The following is a 25749-nucleotide window of genomic DNA, read 5'->3' on the forward strand; positions in this document are numbered from 1 at the left end:
CAACATAGTAGATGAATTGGCACAAACTTTCGTACAGCCATTCATGGTTCCCAGACGATGTATCCCTATTGATCCCCTAATTTTTTTTTTCTCTAGCGCCACCAGCAGGTTGACATCATTGGTTCAGAGTGAAATGTGCCGACAGCTATTGGACGGATTGCCATGATATTCGTGTTCTCCGCAGGATGAACTGTAATGACCGTGGTGATGCCTTAACTTTTCATTTAGAGCCAATAAAACTTCCTGTTCAGTACTGTGGCTTATGACCAAATACCTGCCAAACTAAAGACATTTCCATCAGCCTCAGCTGTACTTTGTGTTTCGTGTGCTAACTAGCAAATGATAGCATCCTAACACACTAAACCAAGATGGTTAACACTGTAAACATTATAAATCCCTAACACCAACATGTTAGCATGCTGACCTTAGAATCTGACGCGGCTTCAAACTCTTATTCTCGTTTTTTTTTTAATATATTATTTTATATGACAGGAGGTTCTCGCTGTTTTTTCTATTTTTGAGTTTGTGCACGTGTTTGGGTTTATCTGGCACATGGCTGACCTCTAACACTGTAGCCTTCAGCCCTCAACACACACCAGCATTTTTTTTTCTAACTAGACGTTATTCCGATCAGCTAGCCTGGCGGTAATTTGACATGGCAGATTCATATTTTGGGGAAAATCATGATGTTAACAATGTCTTAATGTCAATCATTTTTTGTCTACCTCTCTGAACATCTAGAGGTTGGCTGGTAGCGTATGTGTATGTCACGGTACAAAGCCGAAGTTAGTGGAATTAGCCCCAGAGAGGTCAAGATCCGCACTGAGGAATCCTGCTAGTCTCCGAGGGTGACGGCTGATGTGGTTACTGTTCACCTCTGAACCACATGCTGGCAGAAATAAGAGCAGCGTTCATTCGGTTAATGGGATAAAGCAAAAAATCATACAAGAGGGAGAAAGTTGAAAGGGTTGAATGTTTAGCCCAAATGTAAAATGAGAAATTGGCAACACTTGACTTTGACCCTGCCTATTTAGCATTTATAAGCAGTATATAAACATTTGACAAATGGTTTAGAACATAGTATAATGTAACTGTAAGCAGATATAAGTGTTTAGAAATGCATGTCAACAACCGTAACTCCTCCCGTGAGACACACACAGAAGTGGAGGCTCCTCCATAAACAGATAATGATATAAAGTGTTGAAAAACAGTAGTAATAATAAAAATAAACCAAAAAAACCCATCTTCATAGAGGAAGTTATACTTGTTGATGAATACTGTACATTAATATAATAGCTGCTTACATTTACATTATAGTGTTATAGACCATTTATTTAATATTTATACAGTGGTTATAAATGCTAAATGGGGGGGTTACCGTAAAAAGGGATAACATTTTTCTACTGCACTGGTTTCCTTTCAGCAACTCACACTGTAGGACATTATGTCTCATTGGGTGCACTTCAGTTTAAAAAGAATTAAAAAGGGACTGAGGCTGATGACAGAAAAAGAGGACAGTTGACCTTCAGCTGAGTGAAGACCCTGTACAAATGATGGCCAAACCCAAACCTCCTCAACTTGGATGGGAAACTTCTATGAACGTCTGCTGTATGTCCTTCCCGGCTGGCACTATACAGACCTTCAGTGGATTTGTAGACTTTGTTTGAGCCACTCAGACTTGGACATTTTTCTTCTGAGGCCCTTTGTCCTGAATAAAAAGCCTAACAAACAAAGCCTTTGATTTACTCATAGATCTTCATTTTGTCTTTCACAAGTGACCTTTCATAAGTGACCAAAACAAGGTTTCTCTGCAGGGTGCCGACGGATTATACCCAACTGTATCTGTTGTACAAACTCCAAGCCGTTAGTGTTCATGTTTTTTTTTTTTTTTTCTGTTACACTGCTGTGTAACAGTGTCATCTTTTGCACAGGATCTCCCTTCACAGCCAAACAGATCCCGTCTTCTCAGACACCGATAACCCGTCTGTCTGGTTCTCCAGCCTAGCTTGTATTTTGTACTTACAGTGTTCTTACCCAACCCTGTGCTATTATGCTATAAAGTACTTATTACTTTTGTACTAATAATGGAGTCTTCTCTGGGCCCTTATTCTTCAAAAATGCTGAGCCAGGCTAGCCGTTTCCCCCTTTTTCAAGTCTTTGCTCTAAGCTAAGCTAACTGGCGGCTGGCTGCAGCTTCTTAATTACAGTACAGGGGTGAGGGTTATGGATTTTCTCATCTAACTCTGAGCAACAAAGTGAATAAGCGTATTTACTAAAATGGTGAACTATTCTTTTGAGTTTAAAATTGGTGGAGGTTCCCTTTAAGAAAACATTTCCTGAAAGCTCCTGAAAGAAAAATAATTACGAAGAATTGTTTGCCTGAACTACGATGAATGACAAGCCAGCGTGTCGTTTTATAATAAGGTGCTGTTTATTTAATCATCTCATTATTCACATCTCATGGTACACTCGCCTATATTTTTGAATTGTAGTATTTACCATGTGTAATACTGACCTCAGCCTCTTCTCCCAGACCTCCAGCAGAAAAGAGGGCTTTCGCAAACATGAGCCGGGCTCCCATTTTAACTCCAACACCACCTCTGTCCTTAGGTACATTTGGTAGAGGGAAATGGACTTTGAATTATAGCAATATGCAAATTTTTTTCCACATTGTCCTTTTTTACCCCGGGACAGAGGCTTGACGGGGGTTGGAGTTGGCTCTGCGTTTCTGTCTGGTTCAGTCCTGCAAACTGTGAAGTGCTTATCTGGCTCTTTAAACACACTGAATGTCCGGATTAGGTGCTTTATCACTTTAACTATGAATGCAGGGAGTCACGACAGCGTCAGGGCCCCCGCGATACACCAACTCGCTGGGTCGAAGCAGCGTTGCCTTTGAGTGAAGGGGGCCGTGTTTTGTTCAAGGTTCAGACGGTCCGGGTTTGACAGGGATTAAAACCGGACTGCAGATATTTTGAGATCCCAAGTTCCTCAACCTTTCCTGTCAGCATGCCTTTAGACTTGCACAAGCGTTGAGCAGGAGCGTTGTAGTAGCTGCCCAGATGACACACCATGGCTTCAAAAACAGACCATTAACAATTAACAGCCTCATCTGGATAGCAAAGGAAACTCCTTCCGACTAAAAACAGTTATAACCACTTGGTGCAGACTCCCACTGCAACTTTCGCATTCTCCTTTTTTTCTTTGTACAACTTTAAGGCAGGAAGTTCCACTTTTTTTTTTTTTAAAATAGGTCTCAGTCTTAAATTCATGCCTCCCTGCACAAGTTTGGATTTTTTTTTTCATTTTCTATTTTTTTTTTTTTTTTAAATAGAGGACGGGAGCCTGGAAGTACTCTAGTGTCCATCAGGCCTGATCCACTGAAACCAAAGTCAACACAAGTCATCGTAATGTGTTGTGCTACGCCATATAGATGAAGGTATTTATATCGGTCTCATCCCGCTTTATGTACTTGTGATCTATCAGCCACTCGATCTGCTCCTTGATCATCTTCTTCTGTGGTAAAAACATGTTCTTTAGAATCTCTACCAGCTCCGTCTGCAGCTGGGCGTTGTTGATGCGCTTCCTCATCTTCATGATCTGGATTATCGCCTCCTGGACAGGGGAAACGCAAAGAAAAGTGTGGAAGAAAGGGAAAAATGGGTCAGGAAGCTTATCGTACGACAGATCGAATACACTGTAGCCTGTGACTTTACACAAACAAAACCACAGATGTCTGCTCAAAGTCCACGATGGGAATGGAAGATGATAACATTTATTCACAGTATGTGGTGTTACATAACAGAGGAGAGACCAGCAGTATCTTCACCTGCATGCTGCGAGCTCATCTCCATACCTGTGTTCTTAGTATCCTGAGCTGGACAATGCCCTCGTTCTCCTCCTCTCGCATTCGCTCCGTGGTGAGCTGCAGCCGACCAATCAGGTTAATCTTCCCCCTTTTCTGAACCTTTGAGTTTTTTCTGGAAAGTTAAACAGAAAGGTTTTTGAATTAGAGGTTAAAAGGTACAGGAAACTTGATTGAGCCTTGTGGTTCTTCCATATCTTTAGTGTACGTAGATATACAGTACTGCGCAAAGGTTTTAGTCACTTTAGATGTTTAAATTCTTATCCATCACACAAAACCATCAGTCTTTTTGGTCCCAAATTCATTCTGCAGCAGGACAACGAGCCCAAACATAGAGACAGAGTCATAAAGAACGATCTTCAGAGACATGAAGAAGAAGGAGCCCTGCAACAGATGGTCTGGCCCCCACAGAGCCCCGATCTCAACATCATGGAGTCAGTCTGAGATCACATGAAGAGACAGAAGACACTGAGACGGTATAAATCCAGAGAGGAACTGAGGCAAGTTCTCCAAGATGCTTGGGACAACCTACCTTCGAAATACCTTGGAAAACTCTGCACAAGTGTACAGAGGAGAACTGGTGCTGTTTTAAAGGCAAAAGGGGATCTGAGCAGATATTGGTTTGATTTAGGTTTTTTCTGTTTACTGCACTTTGTATGAAGTCAACTGATAAATTAAAAACTATTCATGGCATTATTTTTGAAAGCACCCTCACTTTACTTTTAGTGCCTACCGCTTTTGCAGAGCACGCTGTACATGTGATGTTCCGTGCAAAGCATTTGACGTTACAGTAAACACCGAATAACACCTAAAATTACGTTATTTTCATTCTGATATCTCTCGTGGAAGTCCAGATGCCTGGATCGTTTGTGCAATTGTATTAAATAGAAATAAAAGTGGTAAACAACAAAGCCACGTGGCGTAGGTTGCTGTGGAAACACACGAACACTGGCTCACAGCTTTAAAAAGGTAGCAGGGGCATCTTATGGCCAGATGAGCAACCAATGATCAGGAGCTTGTTGCACTAAAGTGATCTGGGAGCACCGCAGATAAATTTGCAAGTCCTAGAATGCCGTGTCATGGATTGCAAGTACGCCTTTTGTTTTGAGTAGCTCAACTTTTCAAAGTTAACATGAGAGGAAATGATCTCATGCAAATCACAGTTTGCGTGTTGAGGATTTTTACAAAAAGAGGCCAAGTTCAATGTTGGTGACAAGTTGGTAGAAGTTACCGTTGCACAAAGTTACACCTGTAACAGTAAAACCTGTGTAGATAGACACTGCTTCCATTTCATAGTTAGTTTGGGGAAAAAAAAATCTTCTGTTGCTGAGCTTAATAAGCTGCCACAGCTCTACACAGAAAACAGGAAAGCTTCATTCTTTTAACATTAATTAGACTAATGACTGTCGATCCCACATCAGAGGAGACACCCAGGTGAAAGCAGTGATCAGGGTTTGGACGGTTTGATTCCCTGTGACTAAACTGCCCAACTGGTTAAACCCGGCATTCAAACTAGGATATGAGGATAATAGAATTTAGGTCAAGACACAACATGATGATATAGAAAACTGATGACAAGACCACTGGCATAAATAACACCTCTTTGGTTACAAATTCCTGATTTGAAATTCCTGTAAACTCAAAACAAAAGCCAATAAGCTCATTGGACATGTGTAAAGAAAAGACAGGCATGTTGTGCATTCTGGCTTTAACATAATGTTCCTTACATGAGAGAAAACTCCTGGTTGACGTAGAATAGTGTTCCTTCTGCAAAGTCTTTGGGCGAAGACACCACTGGGTCGTACAACAACACCTGCCGCTTCAGTTTGGGAAACGCCACCAGAGACTGGGAGGACGGAGGAGAACATGGTGGTTCACAGAGAGGAAAAAAATAAATAAATAAAATCGCTTCAATAACAAACAACCTCAACTGCAAAACGTAACAGAAGTAGCTTTTCAGTGTATGAAATCTGTGGTTCATGAATGTCAACTTGCTGATTATTTTGCAACGTCTTCCTTTACCCAGAGGGTGCGTCGCAGCTCTGCGTCCGGCAGCTCAGTGGCTAGCTTGAGGTTTTCAAAGCTGATCCTCTCCCTGGGCCTCTGGTTCCAGGCAAACAGCACCGCCAGCTGAAAGGTGGTCACCTCCAGATCATACTGGCCCACCTCATTCTTAAAGGTTATCTGGAGAAAAGAGGGACATTACATTTATTCCATTTCCCATGCTCTGTCACATAGAGAGCAAAACTGGGACTCAATCAAGTATTGCAGCTTCAAATGATCTGTTCAGAAATTCTGTAAAAGTTGTAACAAACATGGCTTCTATCAAAACTGTCTGCTCGCAACTATCACACATACTGAGTTTTGGTGTGGGAGAAAGGACCTGCCACTTAAAAATGTTTATCTTTTACTGAAAGAAGTAGGCGTTGGGTGGATGATGTGTATGTACGTACCCCTGAAAATATCTGACAAAAATCCAGCATTTACTTTCAAATTATGTCCTCTCCAATGCACTAGGATTTATGAAAAAAAAAAAAAAAAAATCTCTTTTTATCTGATACCAGTCTAATCTGGCATACATAAAATGATCTAGGTTCAAATGATTGTTTTTCTTATTGGATGCTCTGTTATGACATTTAAACTAATCTGCTACTGGCATGTGAAAGCATGCAGAAAAGTCATGCTCAAAAATGCCCTTTCAGGGACACTTCTTACTTTGATTTCTACACAAAGGTAGAAAAAGGCTTGTTGATAACAGAAATGCACACAACCCAAGAATTAAATCGTTATGACGCTTAGGTCAGTTAAACAAGCTCAAAACATATGATTGGCATAGTCACCTTGTAAATTGGTATGGTGAACTTGTTAGCAACCAATAGCTTGTTCACACATCCAGCAGATGCAGAACGACAGTATCATTCATTCTGTCCACCTCACGAAAGCCAGTCCAATAATCACTCTCCTATTAGCTCTGTTTTCTTGTGGGGAATATCTGGATCTTTAGCTGCTAAATCTTCCACTGCATTCACCAGCTAGTCGCCATCTTTTTCTGTCTGCTGTTTGGCAGGGGGCGTATAGTGGGTTTATCAGACCCTTCTCCTGCTGCGATGGGAAATTAAGTCGACCAAGCGGAGTTTGTGGAGCGGAAAAAACCAAAACAATGAGTAGTAAAAGAGACCAAAAAGCCCCATAGAGTTGGGTGACTACCAGCGAGTTGTTTGAGCTATTGCTAATAAAAAAATATTGACTGGTGGCTTTAAACATGATTTGAGTTTATATTTGGCACTTAAGCCCAACAGACAGATGCAGAAAATAATCACAGCAAATGAGTAGAGAAAAGATGTAAAAGGAATTTTTAATTTTATCTGTGTGTCATTCTTATTTAGTTCCTTAGTTTTGCCACGGATTGAACCATGGCACTTGCCACAGTGTGTGTATGTGTTTGTGTGTTTTCCTGTACAGATCTGTTGCACTCACAATGCCGTTGGACATGAGGTGATGCCAGTGAAGCTTCCTGCCACTGTGGTTCTTCTTGTAGAAGTCTTCTACCTCTGGTATCAAATCCTCCAGCTCTGTAGGAAGAGAGACGAAAACCTTCTCACTGCTCCTTGACCATGCTCCAGCATTCAGGATCTTTATGTTGACAGAGTCAGCTGCAGGGGAACATACAAGAACATCTTAGTTTCTGAATAAACGTCTCAAACTTGCACAGAATCACAGCCTTGAAGTATACAACTCTCACATCCGTACGCAAAGCAGGAAGCTAGAACAAGCAGCCGGTTAGCTTAGCTTAGCATAAAGACTGGAAACAGCTAGCTTGGCACTGTCCAAAGTAGGACTGATTAATTGCTTTGTCCATGTGATGTCAAAAAAAGAAGAAAAAAGAAAATGAAAATACTCATAATTTCTGAAAGTTAAAAGCCAAAGGAGATGTCATCAAATTACTTGTTTTTGTCTTACAGTACAAAAGATATTCAGTTCACAGTGATATAAAACAGGGAAAAATAGAAAATCTTCATATTAGAGAAGTTGGAATCAGCAATTATTTGATAAATGACTTAAACAATTAATCGGTTATCAGAACTACAGGCAATTAATTGTCTGTGGATTTACTATCAATTTATCGACCCGTTTCTTCAACTCTAGTCCAAAGGTAATTTTTTTTTTTTTTTTTTTAAATGATCGTCTTTTAGCTCATTTGTTTAATCTGCACAAAAAACAAAATGCAAAAAAGGCAACTATGTGTTTTTCTCCAAAAATCTAACTATTCCTTTAACCAATATGATGATCAAAAAGAATCAAATTGATTATTTTGTTACTTTGAATTAATCAGACAATTTTGATAACCATTTAAGTGATTTATTATATAAAAATACTACATATTTACTGGTTGCAGCTGCTCAAATGTGATGAAGACTTACGAACATGAAGTTGTGAGTGAGATGCACTTGCACTGATCACTGCACATCTATAGTTGTACCTCCTACCTGGTAAAGCGAGCTTGTTATGTTTATGCATTTCTTTGAAAGATTGGTTGAGGTCCTCTGACACCTTGATGTCCTGAAACATCCTGGCCAGCTTGTTGACATAGTCCGCTGGCATCCCTACCTCCTGTTAGGATAAATCACACAACAGTAGACAGTGGCAGTGAAAAGTAGTAAACAGAGTTTTTACAGGCAATGAAAAACTGTCTCGAGTCATTTCATTCTTATTTTACGGCTACAATCAAAGTGAAGTGAAGAGTAAATGTTGCTATGACAAACTCGCTCCCTCTCCGCGTCACACACAGCCATCCACCCGGTCCCTACCCTGAGCCACTCCACCATGTTCTCCTCTATCTCGCTGTCTGCTGAGATGTCCAGGATGAGCCGACGGGTCAGGTGGGCTTTGTGGTAGCGCATGAACACGTCTTTGTTCTGGACGTACTTCAGCACTAACAGCTGTAAAAGAGAACACAGATCATTATTGGAAAAAAAAAAAGTTAAATAGTTTTGGTAAGGAACCACTACAATTTGGATTCTACTGCCATTTTAAAATTTAATTCTTAACCAGCGATAGCCAAATTTTTCACTCTGAATAATAAATTAACAGGATATTATAAATGATCAGTCTGTGTCTGTCTGTGACACAATCTGCCGTCTGCTTCAAACAGATTTCTCAGTGATGTTTGGGAGCATTTTGTGCTGTGAAGAGTGGACATGCGTTTGGAGTTACAGTATGCTGGGCAGCCTAGTCTCCAGATGTTCTATCCCTTTTTACATGAAGGGCTCCTTTTTTGTGGCTGTGTTACAACCGGATCAAGCAGCATTGGGAGAAATTGGTATTTTCCTGACCTGACCTGACCTGTCTGTTTGATACAACAGACACGGGTGCCCAGTGCAGCATGCACGGTGAAAATGGGTCTTTTTCTGCCTCAAAGGCAGATGTCTGCTAACTTGTCTGAGTTTAATTCTTATAAAACTGAAATCCTCTGGAAACTGAAATCCTCTATGGAAGAACCACAAGGCTCTCCAGGCTCTGACAATCTGCACACAGAATTACAGTCCTCACTTAGTCCCTCTTCCAACAAGACTAAGCCTTGTGTCAAAAACCTTGGTGTGATTCCAACCTTCATTTTGAAAAGCATATTAGTAAGTACATATTAGTAAGGTCGTCCACTCTTGCTTTTTATCAGAGGGCTTTTTTTTAACCTCTTTTAAACTGCTTTTCCGCCTTTCAACGGCTTCTGAAAATGTCTGCATGATTGTGTGCTAATAACCACAATACAACAACAAGAAAACAAACAAACAAACAAAAAAAAAACCAAAAAAAACAAAACTTGAAGGCTCCCTGAGACATACCACTTCCTTGAGCTTTGCCTCAATCTCTTCAGAGGTGAGCTTCTTGCTCAGTGGGGTCTTCCTCAAGAGCATGTCACAGTAGTTGGCCAGCAGCTCTGGACATTTGGACTCTGGTTGAGTTTTCAGCCCAACCCTGTGAACACAGGTGCGAAAAAGACGAGTGTAGTCAGGCACGATTTCCTTCACCATTCACATCAAAAGCTGAATCTCACCCAGGGAGCATCTCTTACCCTTTCTGTTTCATGGGAAGTTCTAATTTAAATATAGTGGCATCATTCACAACAGCTTTGTATGCCTGTAAAGGAATTTGAAAAACAGGTTTGAAAACGTATTTTCTGACAATGCATCTTTCAATCGCACCGCACTGTTAATGGACATGTAAGTAAAAGTTGAGCTCACTTTGTCCCTGGCTGTCAGGAAGCGTGGGTCGTCCTGAAAGGCCTCTTTCACCAGTCGACTGAAGCGGTTAAACAAGGTGAGCAGCTGCTCCACATATTTCTCCGAGTCCTGCAACAAAGGTGGTGTAACTAAGTAATATGATGAATGTGAAACTCCGTTCTTAAATTTTGGAAATAGTATTATGACAAAATAATTCTAACTCAAGACACACAAACTAGTTTTTTTTGAGAGCTTTCAACCGCACCTCACATTAGCTGATCCACCTGATTTAAGATTATTTAAACCAGCAGCTCTTTTTATTAACTGGACACAGTGGATTTCAAAATTGAAGTATTAATGATACAAGTTTTACAACCCTAAGACCCAGCTATTAAAACAAGCCCTAATGTCCCTTTCTCGGGTGACCGTGTGAATGAGAGTCAAATTGCAAATCTGTTCACCTAGATAAAAAAAGCACTATATAGTAAGTGCAGTCCATTTATTGGCCAATTTTAAAGGATAGATATGGCAAAGCGAAAGAAATACAATGATTCTAGTAAAACAAATCTGGGAAAAAGAAGTCTGACTAGGCAACGAACGAGCAGTCAGGCAATCAATTTTTTTGAATTAAAAAAATATATATATATATATATATATATATATATATATATATATATATATATATAGGGGAGAGAGAGAGAGAGGAAGAGAAAGAGAGATAAGTTAAATAGTTACAACTTATCGACACATGGTTAGCAGTTAATGAGTAAATGATTAATGAGTAAATAGTTAAAGTAGATTTAGATTGATGGATAAACAAAATGTAAGCTAAATGCTGGGGGTGTGTCTGACAGAAAAGGTTGGGAATCACTTGTTTAGATCATCTGGCTAAACCGTTGGCTTGTTTACAGCATGTCTGATCATCTGGCTGCTTATTGTAGTAATGTCACCTTATTCCCAGATGTCAGCAATTACTTTGGTGAACACAATGTTATCATAGCTGATAGAAAAAGACGGCTAAAACTTTGAAAATAACAATATTAGATTGCAATAAAAGGGGATTCAACTGTATCCAACGGTTGTTAATTTCCCACCCTCCTCAGCACGTGTTTGTGTGTGTGAGTGTGTGACATTTACTGAAGTGATTGTCTCTGCTGAGGCCACCATATCAGCCAGGCCGGCGCTCATGATGTGCTCCTCCAGGTCCTTCAGCATGGGCTCGATACCGCTGGGCACTTTGTCCATCAGAGAGAACATCAGATGCAACTCTGTGGAGGAGGAAAAAGCAACGTTATCACTTCTAGCTACAGTAGGACTCTGAGCTTCGAGGGAGTCCACAGTAAACTAGTGGTCAGTGTAACTGCTAAAGACAGATTATAAACAATTACACAGACACTCCAGACAAAAACCTGTTGACTAAAACTGAATGATGCTGCACAGACTGGTGAGTATTAGTATTCAATGAAATGAATGTTTATTGTTTTGTTTCATTTTTTATATTTCATATATTAAATTAAAAAAGAAATCCATATATATTAACTCTACTGTGTAGTGTAAGCAGTATTTAAATACCAAGCTTTTATTTGGCAGCTGCATTTTATAAAAGGAGCAGAGGATGGGCTGCTTTAAAATCCATTACTGTGGATGCTCTTTGTCCACTGCAAGAGCAGACCTGGTTTCTCTCACACACACACGCTCACGCGCACACACGCACACATTAACAAATAATGATGGGTGGTTAATGCGGCGCAGAAACCGAGCTCAAGTCTCCATTATAAAAATGCTCTTCAATTTATACTTAAAATGTAATCTTAAGATCATTTATCATTGTTATTATAACCATAATGTTGCATAAGTTCATTTCCAAGTCCAAGTGGATTTTAAGCATCTGTGATGTGTGAATCTAAACTTAAATGCAATTAGAGTCCACAAGGAAAGTGGACAGAGGTCTGACAAATGGAAAGTAGGGCATGATTCCAGCACCTAGACATATAAAACCTCAACCCTTTTTTTGGTAGACTAGAGATGTGTCCCAAAATCTGTCAAGTACCAAAAAGCTGGCAGTGTGTCTCTGTTCAGATTCGTAATCTTATAAATATATGCTCATTCATTCAAAACATTTCTAAAAGTAAGGTATCAAAAAAAGCTTTGGAATTTGTACTGAAATGTACCGGCACTAGCATCAAAAACTTTGATACTCTTATCACATCTGCATTGCTTAATCTGAGAGAGGCGCTTAAAATTAAGCTGACATAAAAAAATGGGAAAACTACTACAATCTTAGGTATATCCATTAGCTCTTAAAATAGCAAGGAGTGAATTAGTTTGAACATAAGATACTAAAGGAACTCTAAGAATGTGATGATTCTCAGGCAAGTTCTGGAGTATATAAGAAGCACCTTAAAGCGCAGATTTATGGATGTTAATACACAATGGCCATCTGAGATAATAATGTCCTATGGAATAGTAAGTTAGACTGAAATTAAAGAAATGTGTATCAAAACCAAAATGTGTTTAGATTTGACTGAGTTATGACTCAGAGTAGGAGTATGATTTTTGACGTACACTGTGGCAATAGTGTTTTAAAGTACCTGAACTGCCTCCATGAGCTGTGTGTCAAAGCCAGTGCTGCTGGTCCGACTACTAGCTGTGTTGATAAACAGGCCAAATCAGCAGCCAAACCACAATAACTAACTTCCAGTTTTTTTTTTTATAACACCAGCACGCTCCTGTCCCTTTCACCTCATGCAATATCTTTGACTCTCGCCTCTCCCTCCGTGCCCCTCTTCAACTATCCTGCGCCCCTCTGGGTAGGTGCGGCTCGCGGTTTGAAAGCTTCTCACTCAGTCAGATTTCCTAGGTATTAGCTAGGCTGGTCGACTCAAGCATGGATACCCCCAGACTATCCTCAGTGTCACATCACATACTGATTTAAGAGGAGTGGTGGAAACACACACGAATGTCATTCAGGCGTTCAGATGCTGGACAAGAAGGTTTGGTCAGGGCTATTTCCTGGTGCAAACCTGAGCTGGCTGAGCCTTTGGTGAGAGCAGTCCTGCCGTACTCACTCTCTGTCTCATTTCTTTTGATCATGCCTGGACACTCAGCTAAGATGGTTTCCTTGAATGATGTTACCAGCGCATTGACGCAGCACTCCATTAACTGAGAAGATAAACACAGGGGAAACGATTCAGTAGAAATGCATGAGAGCTACTGTATGTGCAGTATAATGAGAAAGAAATAGACATTGTTATTTAAAGAACATTTTGGGAATTTTTTTTGTTTTTTCTGAGAGTGAGATGAAAAGTGGAGAGGCGAAAAGAAGAGAAATATGGGTAGACCGACAATAGTGTGAAATAGGACAAATATTTATATATTCACTGTATATATCCCTGCTGAAAAATATATATATGCCTAAAAGATAAAACTGAAAAAAAGCACAAATATGTGGAGACTGAAGAAGTCGGTGTGTAAAATTTATAAAAACAAAACCACGGGGTTTAAGTTTGGAAGAAACAGATCCATTTTTTTTTTTTTTTAAATGAATGAAATGTAGATTTGTTTACAGAATTACATGTGCCATCCTGATGTGTACTACTCACTGCTTGTACAGAGTTACAGTCACGTCTCGTCTCCAGGTATCGCAGTGCACGTTTCTCCTCTTCCCTCAGCTTTGAATCAGCCTGGTGAAAATACACATCAAAGCATGCACACATTTACAATATCTATGACATTTACACACATTTATTTCACATAAAATACTCGGCAGATTCTCTCATAAAACCCACCAATCTCATAAGTATCTGTTTCTGTTGTGAAAAATGAACATGTTAAGCCCCAGAAGACAAGCTACAGCACCTCTCTACCAGAAAATTACAAATAAAAAACTAATTTAAAAAAAAAAATTTAGTTGACTGTAAATACAACCATTCACACATTAGCAACCAACAAAACAAAATGATTTGACCTTTAAAATTATCACAGACTCCCAACATCTGTCTTATCACTGTACTTTTTTGTGATTTGCCTGAGTAGTCGTGGAAATTTGAAACATATAAATGACTTAACCCCGATTCAGACTGGATTCACCGTCTTTCTCTAGGGGAGGGAGTTCATTTTAACACTGCCTGCGCTGGTCGGTGATTTTAATCCCATGTCGATGTTTTTGCTAATCTGACAGATGGAAACATGTCAGCATAGACATATACAGAGGGTCTATTTGGGAACCAATGTAACGACAGAAACAATTAAAGCCATCAGCAGAGAAAGAGCCCAGCAAATGAGCAAATGTGCTGTTGTAACGTCAGCTACAGGTATGTACTGGTATCCTCATTTGAGCCCCCTTTTAGTCTATATTTGTTTGCTGAAATAGCTATTAACAGTTCATGTTTGCAAAAATACCCATGGATGTACAGACAATTATCAGCGGATAACTCTGATACGACAGAAAACTTAAAAACCTGACTATTCTCAGCCAAGTTCTGAAGTCTTTTCTATGATTTGTTATTTGATTTATGGAGGTCGATTTGTGATGGACATCTGTGATAATGATATCCTCGGGAAGTGTAAGTCCCACTGACTTATCATGTTTGTGTGTCAAAGTTTGTCTGAGGTAGGTCTCAGTTTCACCTCACGCGGTATTTGCCTCACGTCTCTCCCTCCGCCCCTCCCCTTGAACTCTACTGTGTCCCCTTATGGGTGGGCCTCTGTCTTTGTCCAGTGGGATGTCCATGTTTATTACAGACAATATCCTGTAATTTCCCAATGGCTAATGTCCTCTGGAATTATGAGTTAAATTACCGAGGGGCATAGTGAATGTTTTATTCCCCACTTCCCCCTGCAATGGTAATCCTGTTGGATTGGGGCTTCACAGTGTCCAGGGCACACATGTTTATAGCAGAAACACAATCTAAAAGGGTGTCATAAGAACATTATAAATGAAACTGATGCGATTCCACAAGTGGGTTAATTATCTCTCATAGAAAAACGTTTTCAAACTTCATCTAAAAATATTCTGTTTTGAGAGTTACTTCTCAGAAAAAGGCCTCTTTTGACATTGATCTTCACAGACTAGCAATTGACCAACTTCATATACACACCGTACTAAAGCTTGAACGAGCTGTGACTGTTTCTACACAGAAACCGAACATGCTGTGTTTAAACAGACGCAATGCATCAGCTTCGTCTGAGTAAGAAAGTTGCCAAGATCATCAAAAGAGGGAATACATGGAATACATAAAAATTTATTCAATGTCTCATCTTTATGGCATTGTTATTCTCCATTTTTGGATAGAGGCTGGCTATAAAAAAAATGTTAATCAGCAGTGTGAGATACATAATTAATCAACAGGCAGAAAATATTGTGTCCGTCTATGATCCAACTCATAGCGAGAAAATAAGGTTTCGGGGCCTCTAAATACATCTATGACTCATACTCACATATTTCATGTAGTTTTGTACCCCATTTTGCTGGAGGTAGGCGGGTGCCTGTGTTCTGTAGAACCTCTCTGTGGAATCCATGTATGCCTTCTCAAAGTTGTCCCTGTAGATCTGCAGCTTGTCATCTGGGTTGGAGCACAGGTTCACTGCTCGGAGAAAAATGTACGGTGCAATCACAAAGAGATATGGAGAGGTCAACAAGCGTCTGAGTCAAGACAAAGTGCAGTGGGCCAGGCAGAGCTACCCGCCTCGGCTGAACTATGCAGGGAGATGTAAAATCTTAAGAGTTCAACATACAGTATTTAAGACACTTCAGTCAGTAGCAGAAAAAAGAAATTAGACTTCACAACCAAACATCTGAGGGACTTGCCACAACTCGAATTTACCCTGTGAATTTTTTGACCCCTGGTAGTGCCATGGAGCAGGGTTTTTATGAGTGGGTCACCGTTTTGTTTGTATCGTGCAAGCGCAATGGGACTCGCATGCACGTGTGTGAGCAGTGCACTATCAAAGGCAATGAAGGAGACCGCAAGCTAGAAAAAAAAAAAAATGCAGAATTCATCATAAAAAATTAAAAAAAATGTTTTGAAAATGTGTTTGTAGGGAAGGAAATGCATTCAGCACAGTTGACACCAACACTCAATGTAAACTTAACTTTGTCTGTTCACAAGAAAACATTATGATGGTGGCACCAATTCTAAAGAGTGACACATTCATCACGTAACTACAAGATGTGTCATCTAATGTGAATAGCTGAATACAGCAGAAGTATACGTGAAACATATGCATAAAAATACTTCAGACTCATATTGAGATCCTGAAGTTGAAGTCACAGTATGTCAAGGGCACACCAAATCATTGTGCCACTGCTATGTACCAACACCTGCTTTAGAGGTAACTAGTTTCCTGTTAAAAATGTTTTTTTTTTTGTTTTTTTTTTTTTTCCTGGCATAATGGAAGCAGAGAAAGACAGGAAATGAGGAGAGAGGGCACGCAACAAAAACAAAAAGGTCCAAAACCAGAATCACCCTGGACTGTTTCTGATTACATGGTGTGCACCTCAAACCCCTCAGCCAAAACATGGAAGGTTTTCACTATGAAGGTACACAAGTTATGCACTGACCTGCAAAACTGAAGGAGTAACATACCCACACTTACATTTTATAAAACATCACCATTATTTATGACACCTGCAATTACTTTAGCTGGAAGGGCCATGGTGGTTGAGAAAACTGCAAGAGCAGGAAACTTTTTTCAGTTAAACTCGATAAAAGTTGGGAGTCCGCGGAGTTCACAAGGATTTGCAGTGGTAACTTTTTACATGATAAGTTTCATGTCAAAAGTGACCTCTTTGAAAAGGTCTTAAATGTCATACTGATTAATTAACAGAGTTGCAGTACAGTGAATTAAGAAATGTAGGTTAGTCTGATAAAGTTAATTATTAAAATTATCTCAATTTATTGTACACGTATAATATCACTAGTCATCCTTACACAAAACAAAAGAATAAAGATGGGGAACACAGTGCCTCATGAAAAAAAAAATTACAGGGGGAGGAGTTGAAGTTAATGTGACCTTCTTGCAACCAGAAGTCTGGTTCTGGACAAAGATTCTGATTCAGAGAAAAATAAATCTATAGTGAACGCATCAAAGAATGCACTCATGGGCCTATACGCCTCTCTGTGTTCAGATACCGGAACAATAAGGTGACCTGTGTTACTGTTTCTCACCGTAGGACTCCCGCACTCCGATGACCAGCTGGGAGTCAAAGGCCTCTCCCAGCCTCTCAGCGTGGACGAGCTTCATGGCACTGTCTTGTAGCCTGTTTTTAATGTTGGAGAAGATGGACTCATTCCATGTGTCCAGCATCAGCTGCACAGAGAGGACAGAGACAGAGATGAGGATGATTCACAGAGTCACAGAGGGGAAAAAGGAAGAAAAAAAAAAAAAACCCAAGAAACAAAGGTTAACTCTTTGTTTGCCCACTCCTAATCCTCCTCACCTTGCGAACGATGCTGTCCTCCACGTTGGACTTCTTGTTGCTTCCTTGCTTGCCCATCAGAGTGATCTCCAGCTGGCAGAAAGGCTTGGGCAAGATGTCACACTGTGTGAAGAACTTCCTCCACTCCACTATATAGGCCTTCAGCAACGCTGTGTCATCCTGGTGACTCAGCACCCGCTTAGAAAGAGTGAGAAACAGGACAGGGTTGATTAACACGTGCAGAATGTAACTCACAGACTGACAGAAATTAGGCGAGAAGAATAGTTTATGATGGTGAGCATCAGAAAGCAACAGCGGTAAACGAGCAACAAAATCCGTTACTTGTTTGCCAGCACAGTAATTGATGCTAAAAAGTTTAAAATTCATAGTTCAGGCCGGTTGATGGTCACTGTATTATATGCAGCTTAAGGGAAGGACGTGTGTTATAGTGTCATGTTATAGCGTATCATTCAGCTCGTATAAATAACAAATGGCATTACCTTGACGCTATCTTACCCACTGCTGCTTTTATTCTGAAGATTCGACGTCCATATTGAAATTCGTATTGTTCCCATGAAGGCACCTTGACTGAGTGCTCCTCCAAATATTTTTCCCCTCAATTTATCAATTTGCTTGCTCCATTTATCAATTCATTCACGCAGATTTCCACATCATTTTTATTTCTACCATATGATGCCCGAGAAACTCCGTGGAAATGTTTCATACAAGCAACAAAAACACTATTTTCACCACCAATAGCAGCCTCAATAGACCAGAATGCAAAGCAACCATTTTTCCTCAGTAAAGGCTATATTACAACCAACTCATTGTTTACAAAGTACAACTACAAACTAGCTGGCCAGCTAACTATATTTACATATACCTACACGTTCCTGTTAGTAACAGCAACAACTTTGTCTTTTCTGGGAATTGTTGTGAGTTATTTAATGACACTGAACATTTGTTTGTATAAGCACATGCTGGAGTTGCTCTGTCTAAGTGCTAAAACACATAGGATGTAAATTAAGTGGACAAATGAGGAAATGAGAGAACACCAAGAATGTAGTTTAGACATGAAACAGATTCATTTCACAGATGCTAGGACAAAAATCCCAGGATGATTCTAGTCTTACTGCTTGTGCTTGTTTGATGAAATCTAGGATGTCTTCTTTGAGGGCCTGGTGGATCTTGGCTGGACCTTTGTCATCCCACAGGCATACAGCATGGACGTCTCTGTGGAAACCAAGAGGAGACACAATGTGACCTGTCCCTGTTTTGCTGGGTATCAGTCCCAAAGCTGAAAGCAGACGCATAAGGGTAAACTTACGAGAATAGGTCAAACCACTGTTGTTTGGTGACGGACTCCTGCCGTAGGAGCTTCAGTACTATGGGACGCATCAGGTCCCATTTATCCTCAAACTGAAGGGAGCCTTTGTTCTGGAAACACGCAGGAGGAAAGCAAACTGCATGATTCAAACTCTTCATAATTTTTACAGTAGGTACGACTGGTTAATCAAAAATGTGAAATGCTGACAACACTAGAGCAAAACAGATTTTTATCGCTCGTTACAATTCAACATTACAAACTGATATTTCTCCTGTACAAAGTTACACTTGGTCCAAACTCCTTCTAACAATCTTGGAATTTTTTGTTTACTAAAACTGTAACAAACCTTTTGGGCTATTTCCCTAAACAGTAAGTGTTACTTCAAAAAATAATCACAAAGAAACAACACAACAAAAGTAAGAGAAACATCATTTTGTATTGAGAATGCTTAAATATAGTAATCTTCTATGGTAGACTCTCACTGAGCAGTCTAGTGAGCTTCTGTGTACATAATTTTTATTGTGTGACTGATTAATGTGTTTATTCCTCTTTTGGTTTAGGGCTTGATTAATCCGCCTATTAATTTCTCGATTAATCATTTGGCCTATAAAACATCAGAAAACAGTGAAAAACGGCCATCACAATTTTGTAGAGCTGACGGTGAAGTAAACAAATGTCTTGTTTTGTCCAAACAAAAGACATTTAATTTACGACAACACTGAGCAAGGAAATTCTCCAATGTGAGAAGCTGCAACTGCCAAATGTCTTTCTTTTTGACTTAAACGATTAATCAAATAGTTGCCAATAAATTTTCTGTCGAGGCATTAACTGATTAATGAACTAATTGTTGATACTCTACTGTGGTTACTTGTCGTGATTGTACATTAGATTTAAGTAGAATTCTCCCAAGTCACCAAGGAGTGCAGTGCATTTGTGGTGGTAGAGCATTTTTCCAGACTATTAACTGATTGATTGGATTCTTTTTGATAAATCTGGCACACATAGACGGGAGACAAACTGAAGGGAAAATCTGAATCAGTGAGTAGAGAAATGCGGAGAAATTTAAGAAATGTAGATGTTTCCATACAGGCACAAGGGCTGTGAATGATTTCATGAGTATAATATGACTCATATGCTGCAGCCTTCACAGTCACTAGGTCTCGACCCAACTGAACACCTATGGGAGATTTCAGGGGGGACATGTTAGACATCTCTCTCCATCATCATCATCATCAAAACACCAAATGAAGGAATATCTTTCGGAAAAACGGTGTTCATCCCTCCCTTAGAGTTCATAGGCTTGGAGAATCGATGGCGGGATTCAGAAGCTGCTGTGTCTTACCCAGCACCTTACTCTGACACTTAACGCTGGTTTGTCCTTTCATTTGACCCCCATTTGTATAAATCACACAGCAGCCATGATTTCTGAAAAATTTTACATTTTAAAATAGCTGCAATCTAGTTGCTACTGACAACCAGCGTATGTTTTAATGGATAGACTCTGGGGTAGAGCCGAGGCTAGAAAACCAACTGAGCAAAGCAGGCAAGTGCACAGGGGCCCTAAATTCCAGGGGGGCAACAACTATTTTCTTTAATAATGAATTCATTGGTCAGTAAATAAAATGTCAGAAAATAGTGCTTTCATCCTTATTCTCTGAAGATAACATATTCTAATTTCTTATTTTGTCTAACCAACTTTCAAAAACCCAAGGATGTTTTGTTTACTATCATAGAAAACTGAAACACTAGCAAATAGTCACATTTGAGTTGCTGGAACCGGTGAATTCTCAAAATTATTTTGCTTAAAAAAAAAAAAAAAAAAAAAGACTGAAACAATCAATCAGTTATAAAAATTGTTGCCAATTAATTTGCTGTCAGTTGAGTAATTGATTAATCAACTAATCATTTAAGCTTTAAGAGTACTGGTTGGTTTCTGGGTGACTGGGGAAATAATTAAGCTTCCATGCATAGTTTGGGTCATTCGGACCGAATAACAAATTTTTACCTCGGGGCCCAATTAGGCGGTTAGTTCAACCCAGGGTAGAGCTAAAACAATTAGTTAATTAAGCAGAAGACAGAAAATTAATCGGCTGCTATTTTGGAAATCTATGAATTGTTTAAGTATTTTTCAAGCAAAAATGCCAGAGTTAACCAGGTCTACCTTCACAATTGTGTTAAGTAATTGAATATCTTTGGGTATCGGACTGTTGGTTGGACAAAACAAACAGCAGTTGCCACCATGGGCTTTAGGAGATTTTGACTATTTTTTTTTAAGTTCTTATAGTGAAAAGAAATCAAACAATCCCACATAGTGTCCATCACTTTACCTCAACACAAAAACGAATCAATTAACTAAGAAAATAATTATCAAACTAAATGATGATGTAAACAACTGTTTGCTTCAGCCCTACACTGCAATAAAAGTTAAAATAAAATTAAAAGTTGATAGTTAATTGTTAATTAAAGTAGCTTAAAGGAGTACTCCAGTGATTCAAGAGACAGAAAAGGCCAAGACTGAGACAGAATCTGAGATATCCTGAGTTTGTTAGCATAGTATGGGCCAAGCTCCAAAAAAAAAAAAAAAAAAAAGGATCCTACATTACCCATAATGTCAGCTAACCAACAGCATCTTTTCATTCACCTGCCTGGTTAATGTGAATAGCTGTGTCCCAACTAAATACAACACATCAATTCTAAGTAGTTTTTAGAATGTAGTCTGTTTACAAATGAAAAGTGATAAAGTACACTCAACACAGTCAGTATGCAAACTAAAACACCCTTGACTTCTGATGGGGCTCTCGATGCTAACTATTCTCTTACAATGCAATGCACAAAGGAAATGGAGCTGCTCTTGGCTGCAAAAACATAAAACTAAACGTGAATGGTGGTAAAACAGCTGGAGGAACACCTTAGAAAAACAAAAAATAACTTTGAATTTTTGTCATAAATTTTTATTTTAGTTGCAGTTTGATTAATGTCTGAAGGCACAACGTTCTTTGTTAAGTATAAAAGTATAAAATAAGTATATAATGCTTAAGGATGTTTTTTTCTAGTATACTAAGAGCAAAAATTGTATATAGTACATTAAGTAAACAGTACATATTATATAGAGCTGTTTTGTATTATGGAGTGGGGACACAGCAAATGTCTTTCAAACTCCATGTGTGTAATTTGTAACACGGGCTCTCTATTATGATTTTGTAGTTTCCTGACCAAAGCTAAGATCATCTTTTTGACATCATCCTTTTTCAGACATGACAAAGCTCCCCTCCAGATCCACAGGAGAATACATTATGCAACTATTTTCAAAGGCTGACTGGTACCACCATGACTTTTATCTGCAATTTAGTGGAGTTCCCGTTTTAATGTGCTGGATATTTGCTGAATTTCAGGGTTTAGGGTATGGACAAAAGTCAGCAGGCTGTGGTGTAAGTACACATGACAGGTCTAAACCAGGGGTCAACAATTAAGTACAACCGTGGGCCATGGAGTATTTTATTTTTTTAAGGAATAAAAATTATTTATAACACTTGTTGTTTTAGGGTTGTATCCGAGGGCATATGTCATTTTCCCATGCGCTCAGAGTGCTAGGAGAGTTACAGCAGCTTATGTTAAAGTAAAACTGGTTTGGCAAAAAAAAAAAAAAAAAATACTATACTATACTAATATATTTCACAACTGTCTGCTTGTGTTGCAAAACTTGAAACGATAATTGATGGTAATCCACTCTCAGTAAACAGTGACCTGCTTCATTTACGGTTGGATGAAAATAATATTGTTATTGTTAACATTTTTTGTTGTTTTCTTAAAAATCAACATTCCATGTGTATTATACTGCTAGTGTTTGAGATGCAAATCATTGCTCATATTTGTTGTTACAATGTCATGTTTATTGGGATTTACACGAGCCTTCGATTTACATTGGTTCCCTGCAGTAGATTTCTGAAAAAAAATAAGCAAACGTTTCGGTGCAAAACATGAAAAGGAAAAGGGAAAGGGACTAAATATTTTAGCTAAAACGGGGCTGAACTGCTAGATCATGTTCTACCAGATGTGAACATTAACCAGAAGGAACATGAAAGTGACTGGAAGTGTGTGTGAAAGTGTGCCAATGTTCTCGTGTTGATACAATGTGAGAGACAACAGAGCCGAGGCGGGGATAGCTGATAGGCACGCTTACATGCATGTTAAGGCATTGCCGTGTGTCCAGCATGTACATTTGTTATTTTTCCCTTGCAAAAGACTCGTGTTTTGACTGCGGTGACATCTTCTATAACCGGTACACAGCTGTAGTGTGTGACTCCTGGCTGATGTGTCACCACTCCTGTGCCTCGGCTTGACTATTTGAATTATTACTGAATTGGGGACAGTGCCATGGGTTCCTGTAAAGCCGAGCTTGGCTAGCGAGATAGCAGCAGAGGATTACGGTTCACTCAATGCAGAGGAACTCCTCCGACAGTTGGCTTTGGCAGCCTTTAGCATGTCTGTCAAGAGGCTGGCCAGCTACAGCCCCCTGAGCCACTGACTGACTGATGATATGAGTTTTGTAGCTAGCGCATACACAGACTAGAGTTATATTTTAGCGCAGGCTGAGCTGACGATATGCCTCCCACCCGTTATCGGTCCCGTTGTCTCTCCGTCTCCCCCGTGTCTGCCTCTTTCCTTCACATTTAGCTGTGTTGTAGCTATTCTATTTAGCTAAAAATCACTGATATGCACTTAGCTAATGTTAGCCAGATATAACTTAACTGCTCTCTGCTGAAGTCAACGCTGACAGCGCAGCCGCGCACAGGTGCTGCGCGCTGTTCGTTAAGGTCAGAGCTAAACGCCGACATTGCAATGCACAAGTGACAAGCGCTCCGGCGAGCGTTAAAACACATAATTGAATTGAAGTGGGTCCTACCTTTAGCAAATTAGACGTCGCCATGTTCCCTCAACTTATCCTCTCGTAAAATCTCGCGAGAACTACACGACGGGCGAAGATGAACCTTACCAAATCGCTGACTCCTTCTGAAGGGATTTCGGTTTATTATAAACAAAAAGTCATCATGAAGATATAATAGAAGCACTTAACGCAAAACAGTTGTATTATTTCACATCTATTCTCCTTTCCTTTATGTCCCTTTTCTCAATCAAGTTGTAGCCCTCAGTCTTTCTTTTCTGCGCTTGGTATTTTCATCTTGAAAGAATTGACTCAATATTTGTGACTGAATAAGTAAAGATACTCATGGACACAGAGATGACATTTTCTACAGACAATAAATGTTTTACAATAAAAAAGGAAAAAAAACGTACAGAAGACACAAATCATGAACAGACAACATAAACAATCGATAAAAACAACAACCAAATAAAAGAAATTACTGTACTTCTCTCTATTTCTACAAATTCAAAATAATGTTCTCCATCTTTTTTCATATAGTTGTAATTTCCCTATTAACTTCAAAGTATTTAATTCCGTCGTTTAACTTTTCCATATCATACCTTTCAGGCTTGTATAACTAGACATGATTTTTAAAAAACCATAATTTAGTTTTAAGTTTCAATGTAGTCATCCTCATGATTTTCAGTAAAGAAATGTAGTTTCTGTTGGCATTGTGCCAAATAATTCATATTTCTAAACCAAAAACAAAAGGCTGTTTAATCATTTTTTCACTTTCTTTAATTATCTTCTCCCAGAATGTCTTCAGGATTGGGCAAAACCAAAAGATGTGACTGATGAAGTGTGAGTTTCAATACAGTCGCTCCAAAACTCTGAGGATACTGTTAAGTTATGTTTTATTTGTTGAATTAGTGTGATACAATAGTGCATCTGTATCTTCCACGATTCGCTCCAGAAGTTGGATGCAGTTGTTAAAGGCTATGTGTTGTTCTGCACTTCTTCTCCTGTCACTGATCAGTCAGACTTATTAAATTTTCCTCCCATCTTATCTGTACTTGTACATTTTCATATTGCGCTGGTTCTAGATTTAATACGTATTTTTAGTTTGATATTAAATTTGTTTTAATTCCGAATTTTTACAGAAGTATTTAATAAGCGTGATGCTCTTGCTTTCAGACCTGGAGCAAAGTAGCATATTTTTTTTTAGATTAATTTTGATAAGATGAAAAAATATATATTTTTGCCAAGCAGGATTCCACAACATGGGATGCTGTACGTGAAGGCCAACCTTTTGACACTGTTGAGAGTGTCAACTATATTGGTACAGTTCTGGCCTGTCAAATAAGGAACTGAAACTACATTTTCTTTGGAGACTTTCAAGTGCAGCTTTCAAGTGAGTTGGTCAGTCTTAAAAATATTTTACTAAGCATTTCTATTTGCATTTCTAACATGCACTGTGTTTTATACATCATCTTTGTTTTTTTGTTTGTTTGTGTATGTTTCAGTGATTTTTTTGTTACCATATATGTTCTATATGTTTCATATTCTTGGGCTGCTTTATTTTTTGGTGAGCTGACAATTCCTCAGTTAACTTCTATTCTATTCTTTTCGAAACCTCCCCAAATCCCAAGAAAAACTACCAAGAACATGACTTCACTGTCCTGAATGTTAGCTACGCCAATTGAAATGTCTTAGTTAAAATGTGGTATTGTATTAGAGGAAAAGAGCCAAAGTGTCTGGTTCCTAGTGGTTGCTAAGGCATTTCAAGTGGTTGCACGATGGTTGCTATGGTGTCTGGGTCAGTTGCTCGGTCAGTAACAAGTGGCTTCTATGACGTTTCTAAGCGGTTGCTAGGCGATTGCTATGGTGTTCTTGTTGCTAAATTAGGAAGAGTTGGTTGCTATGGCGCTTCCAAGCTTTGGCTGGGCGGTTGCTAGGGCGCTCTGAGTGGTCACTAGGGTTGTTGCTGTGGGCGCCTTTGAAATACTGATAATACAACATGAAGTGCTACTAATACTGTTGCTCTGCACTACTGCTATT

At 39.2% G+C, this 25749-nt stretch overlaps 1 protein-coding gene across 4 annotated transcripts; it reads right to left on the bottom strand.

The window, feature by feature from the left end:
• Positions 1 to 2409: 2409 nt before the first annotated feature.
• Positions 2410 to 23825, bottom strand: cul5b (cullin 5b). 4 transcript variants are annotated; one of them, XM_040151271.1, is made up of 19 exons: positions 23731 to 23825; positions 18828 to 18937; positions 18634 to 18733; positions 17522 to 17698; positions 17250 to 17391; positions 15520 to 15665; positions 13683 to 13763; positions 13149 to 13242; positions 11218 to 11348; positions 10102 to 10209; positions 9933 to 9997; positions 9703 to 9835; positions 8671 to 8802; positions 8350 to 8473; positions 7340 to 7515; positions 5885 to 6046; positions 5590 to 5708; positions 3854 to 3977; positions 2410 to 3612 (listed from the first exon to the last, which is right to left on the bottom strand). In XM_040151271.1, the coding sequence occupies exons 1-19, from the start codon at positions 23752 to 23754 to the stop codon at positions 3418 to 3420; spliced, it is 2343 nt and encodes a 780-aa protein (XP_040007205.1). In that variant the 5' UTR covers positions 23755 to 23825; the 3' UTR covers positions 2410 to 3417. The 4 variants fall into 4 exon arrangements, with proteins under 4 accessions (XP_040007205.1, XP_040007203.1, XP_040007202.1 ...); XM_040151269.1 differs by having other exon boundaries at positions 13104 to 13242; XM_040151268.1 differs by lacking the exon at positions 23731 to 23825 and adding an exon at positions 19915 to 20006 and having other exon boundaries at positions 13104 to 13242.
• Positions 23826 to 25749: the final 1924 nt, after the last annotated feature.

The sequence above is a fragment of the Xiphias gladius genome, chromosome 17, assembly GCF_016859285.1.
Source record: "Xiphias gladius isolate SHS-SW01 ecotype Sanya breed wild chromosome 17, ASM1685928v1, whole genome shotgun sequence".
Lineage (NCBI taxonomy): Eukaryota > Metazoa > Chordata > Actinopteri > Istiophoriformes > Xiphiidae > Xiphias > Xiphias gladius.

Excerpts from the sequence above, each read along its gene's own strand:
- cul5b (XM_040151268.1), bottom strand. The coding sequence starts at position 19,959 with ATGAGTCATATTATACTCATGAAATCATTCACAGCCCTTGTGCCT. Across the intron at positions 15,666-17,249 it reads CGGAGTGCGGGAGTCCTACG|TGAACCTGTGCTCCAACCCA; the intron begins GTGAGAAACAGT and ends TTCTCCGAGCAG. Across the intron at positions 8,474-8,670 it reads ACATGGTGGAGTGGCTCAGG|GAGGTAGGGATGCCAGCGGA; the intron begins GTAGGGACCGGG and ends TTATCCTAACAG.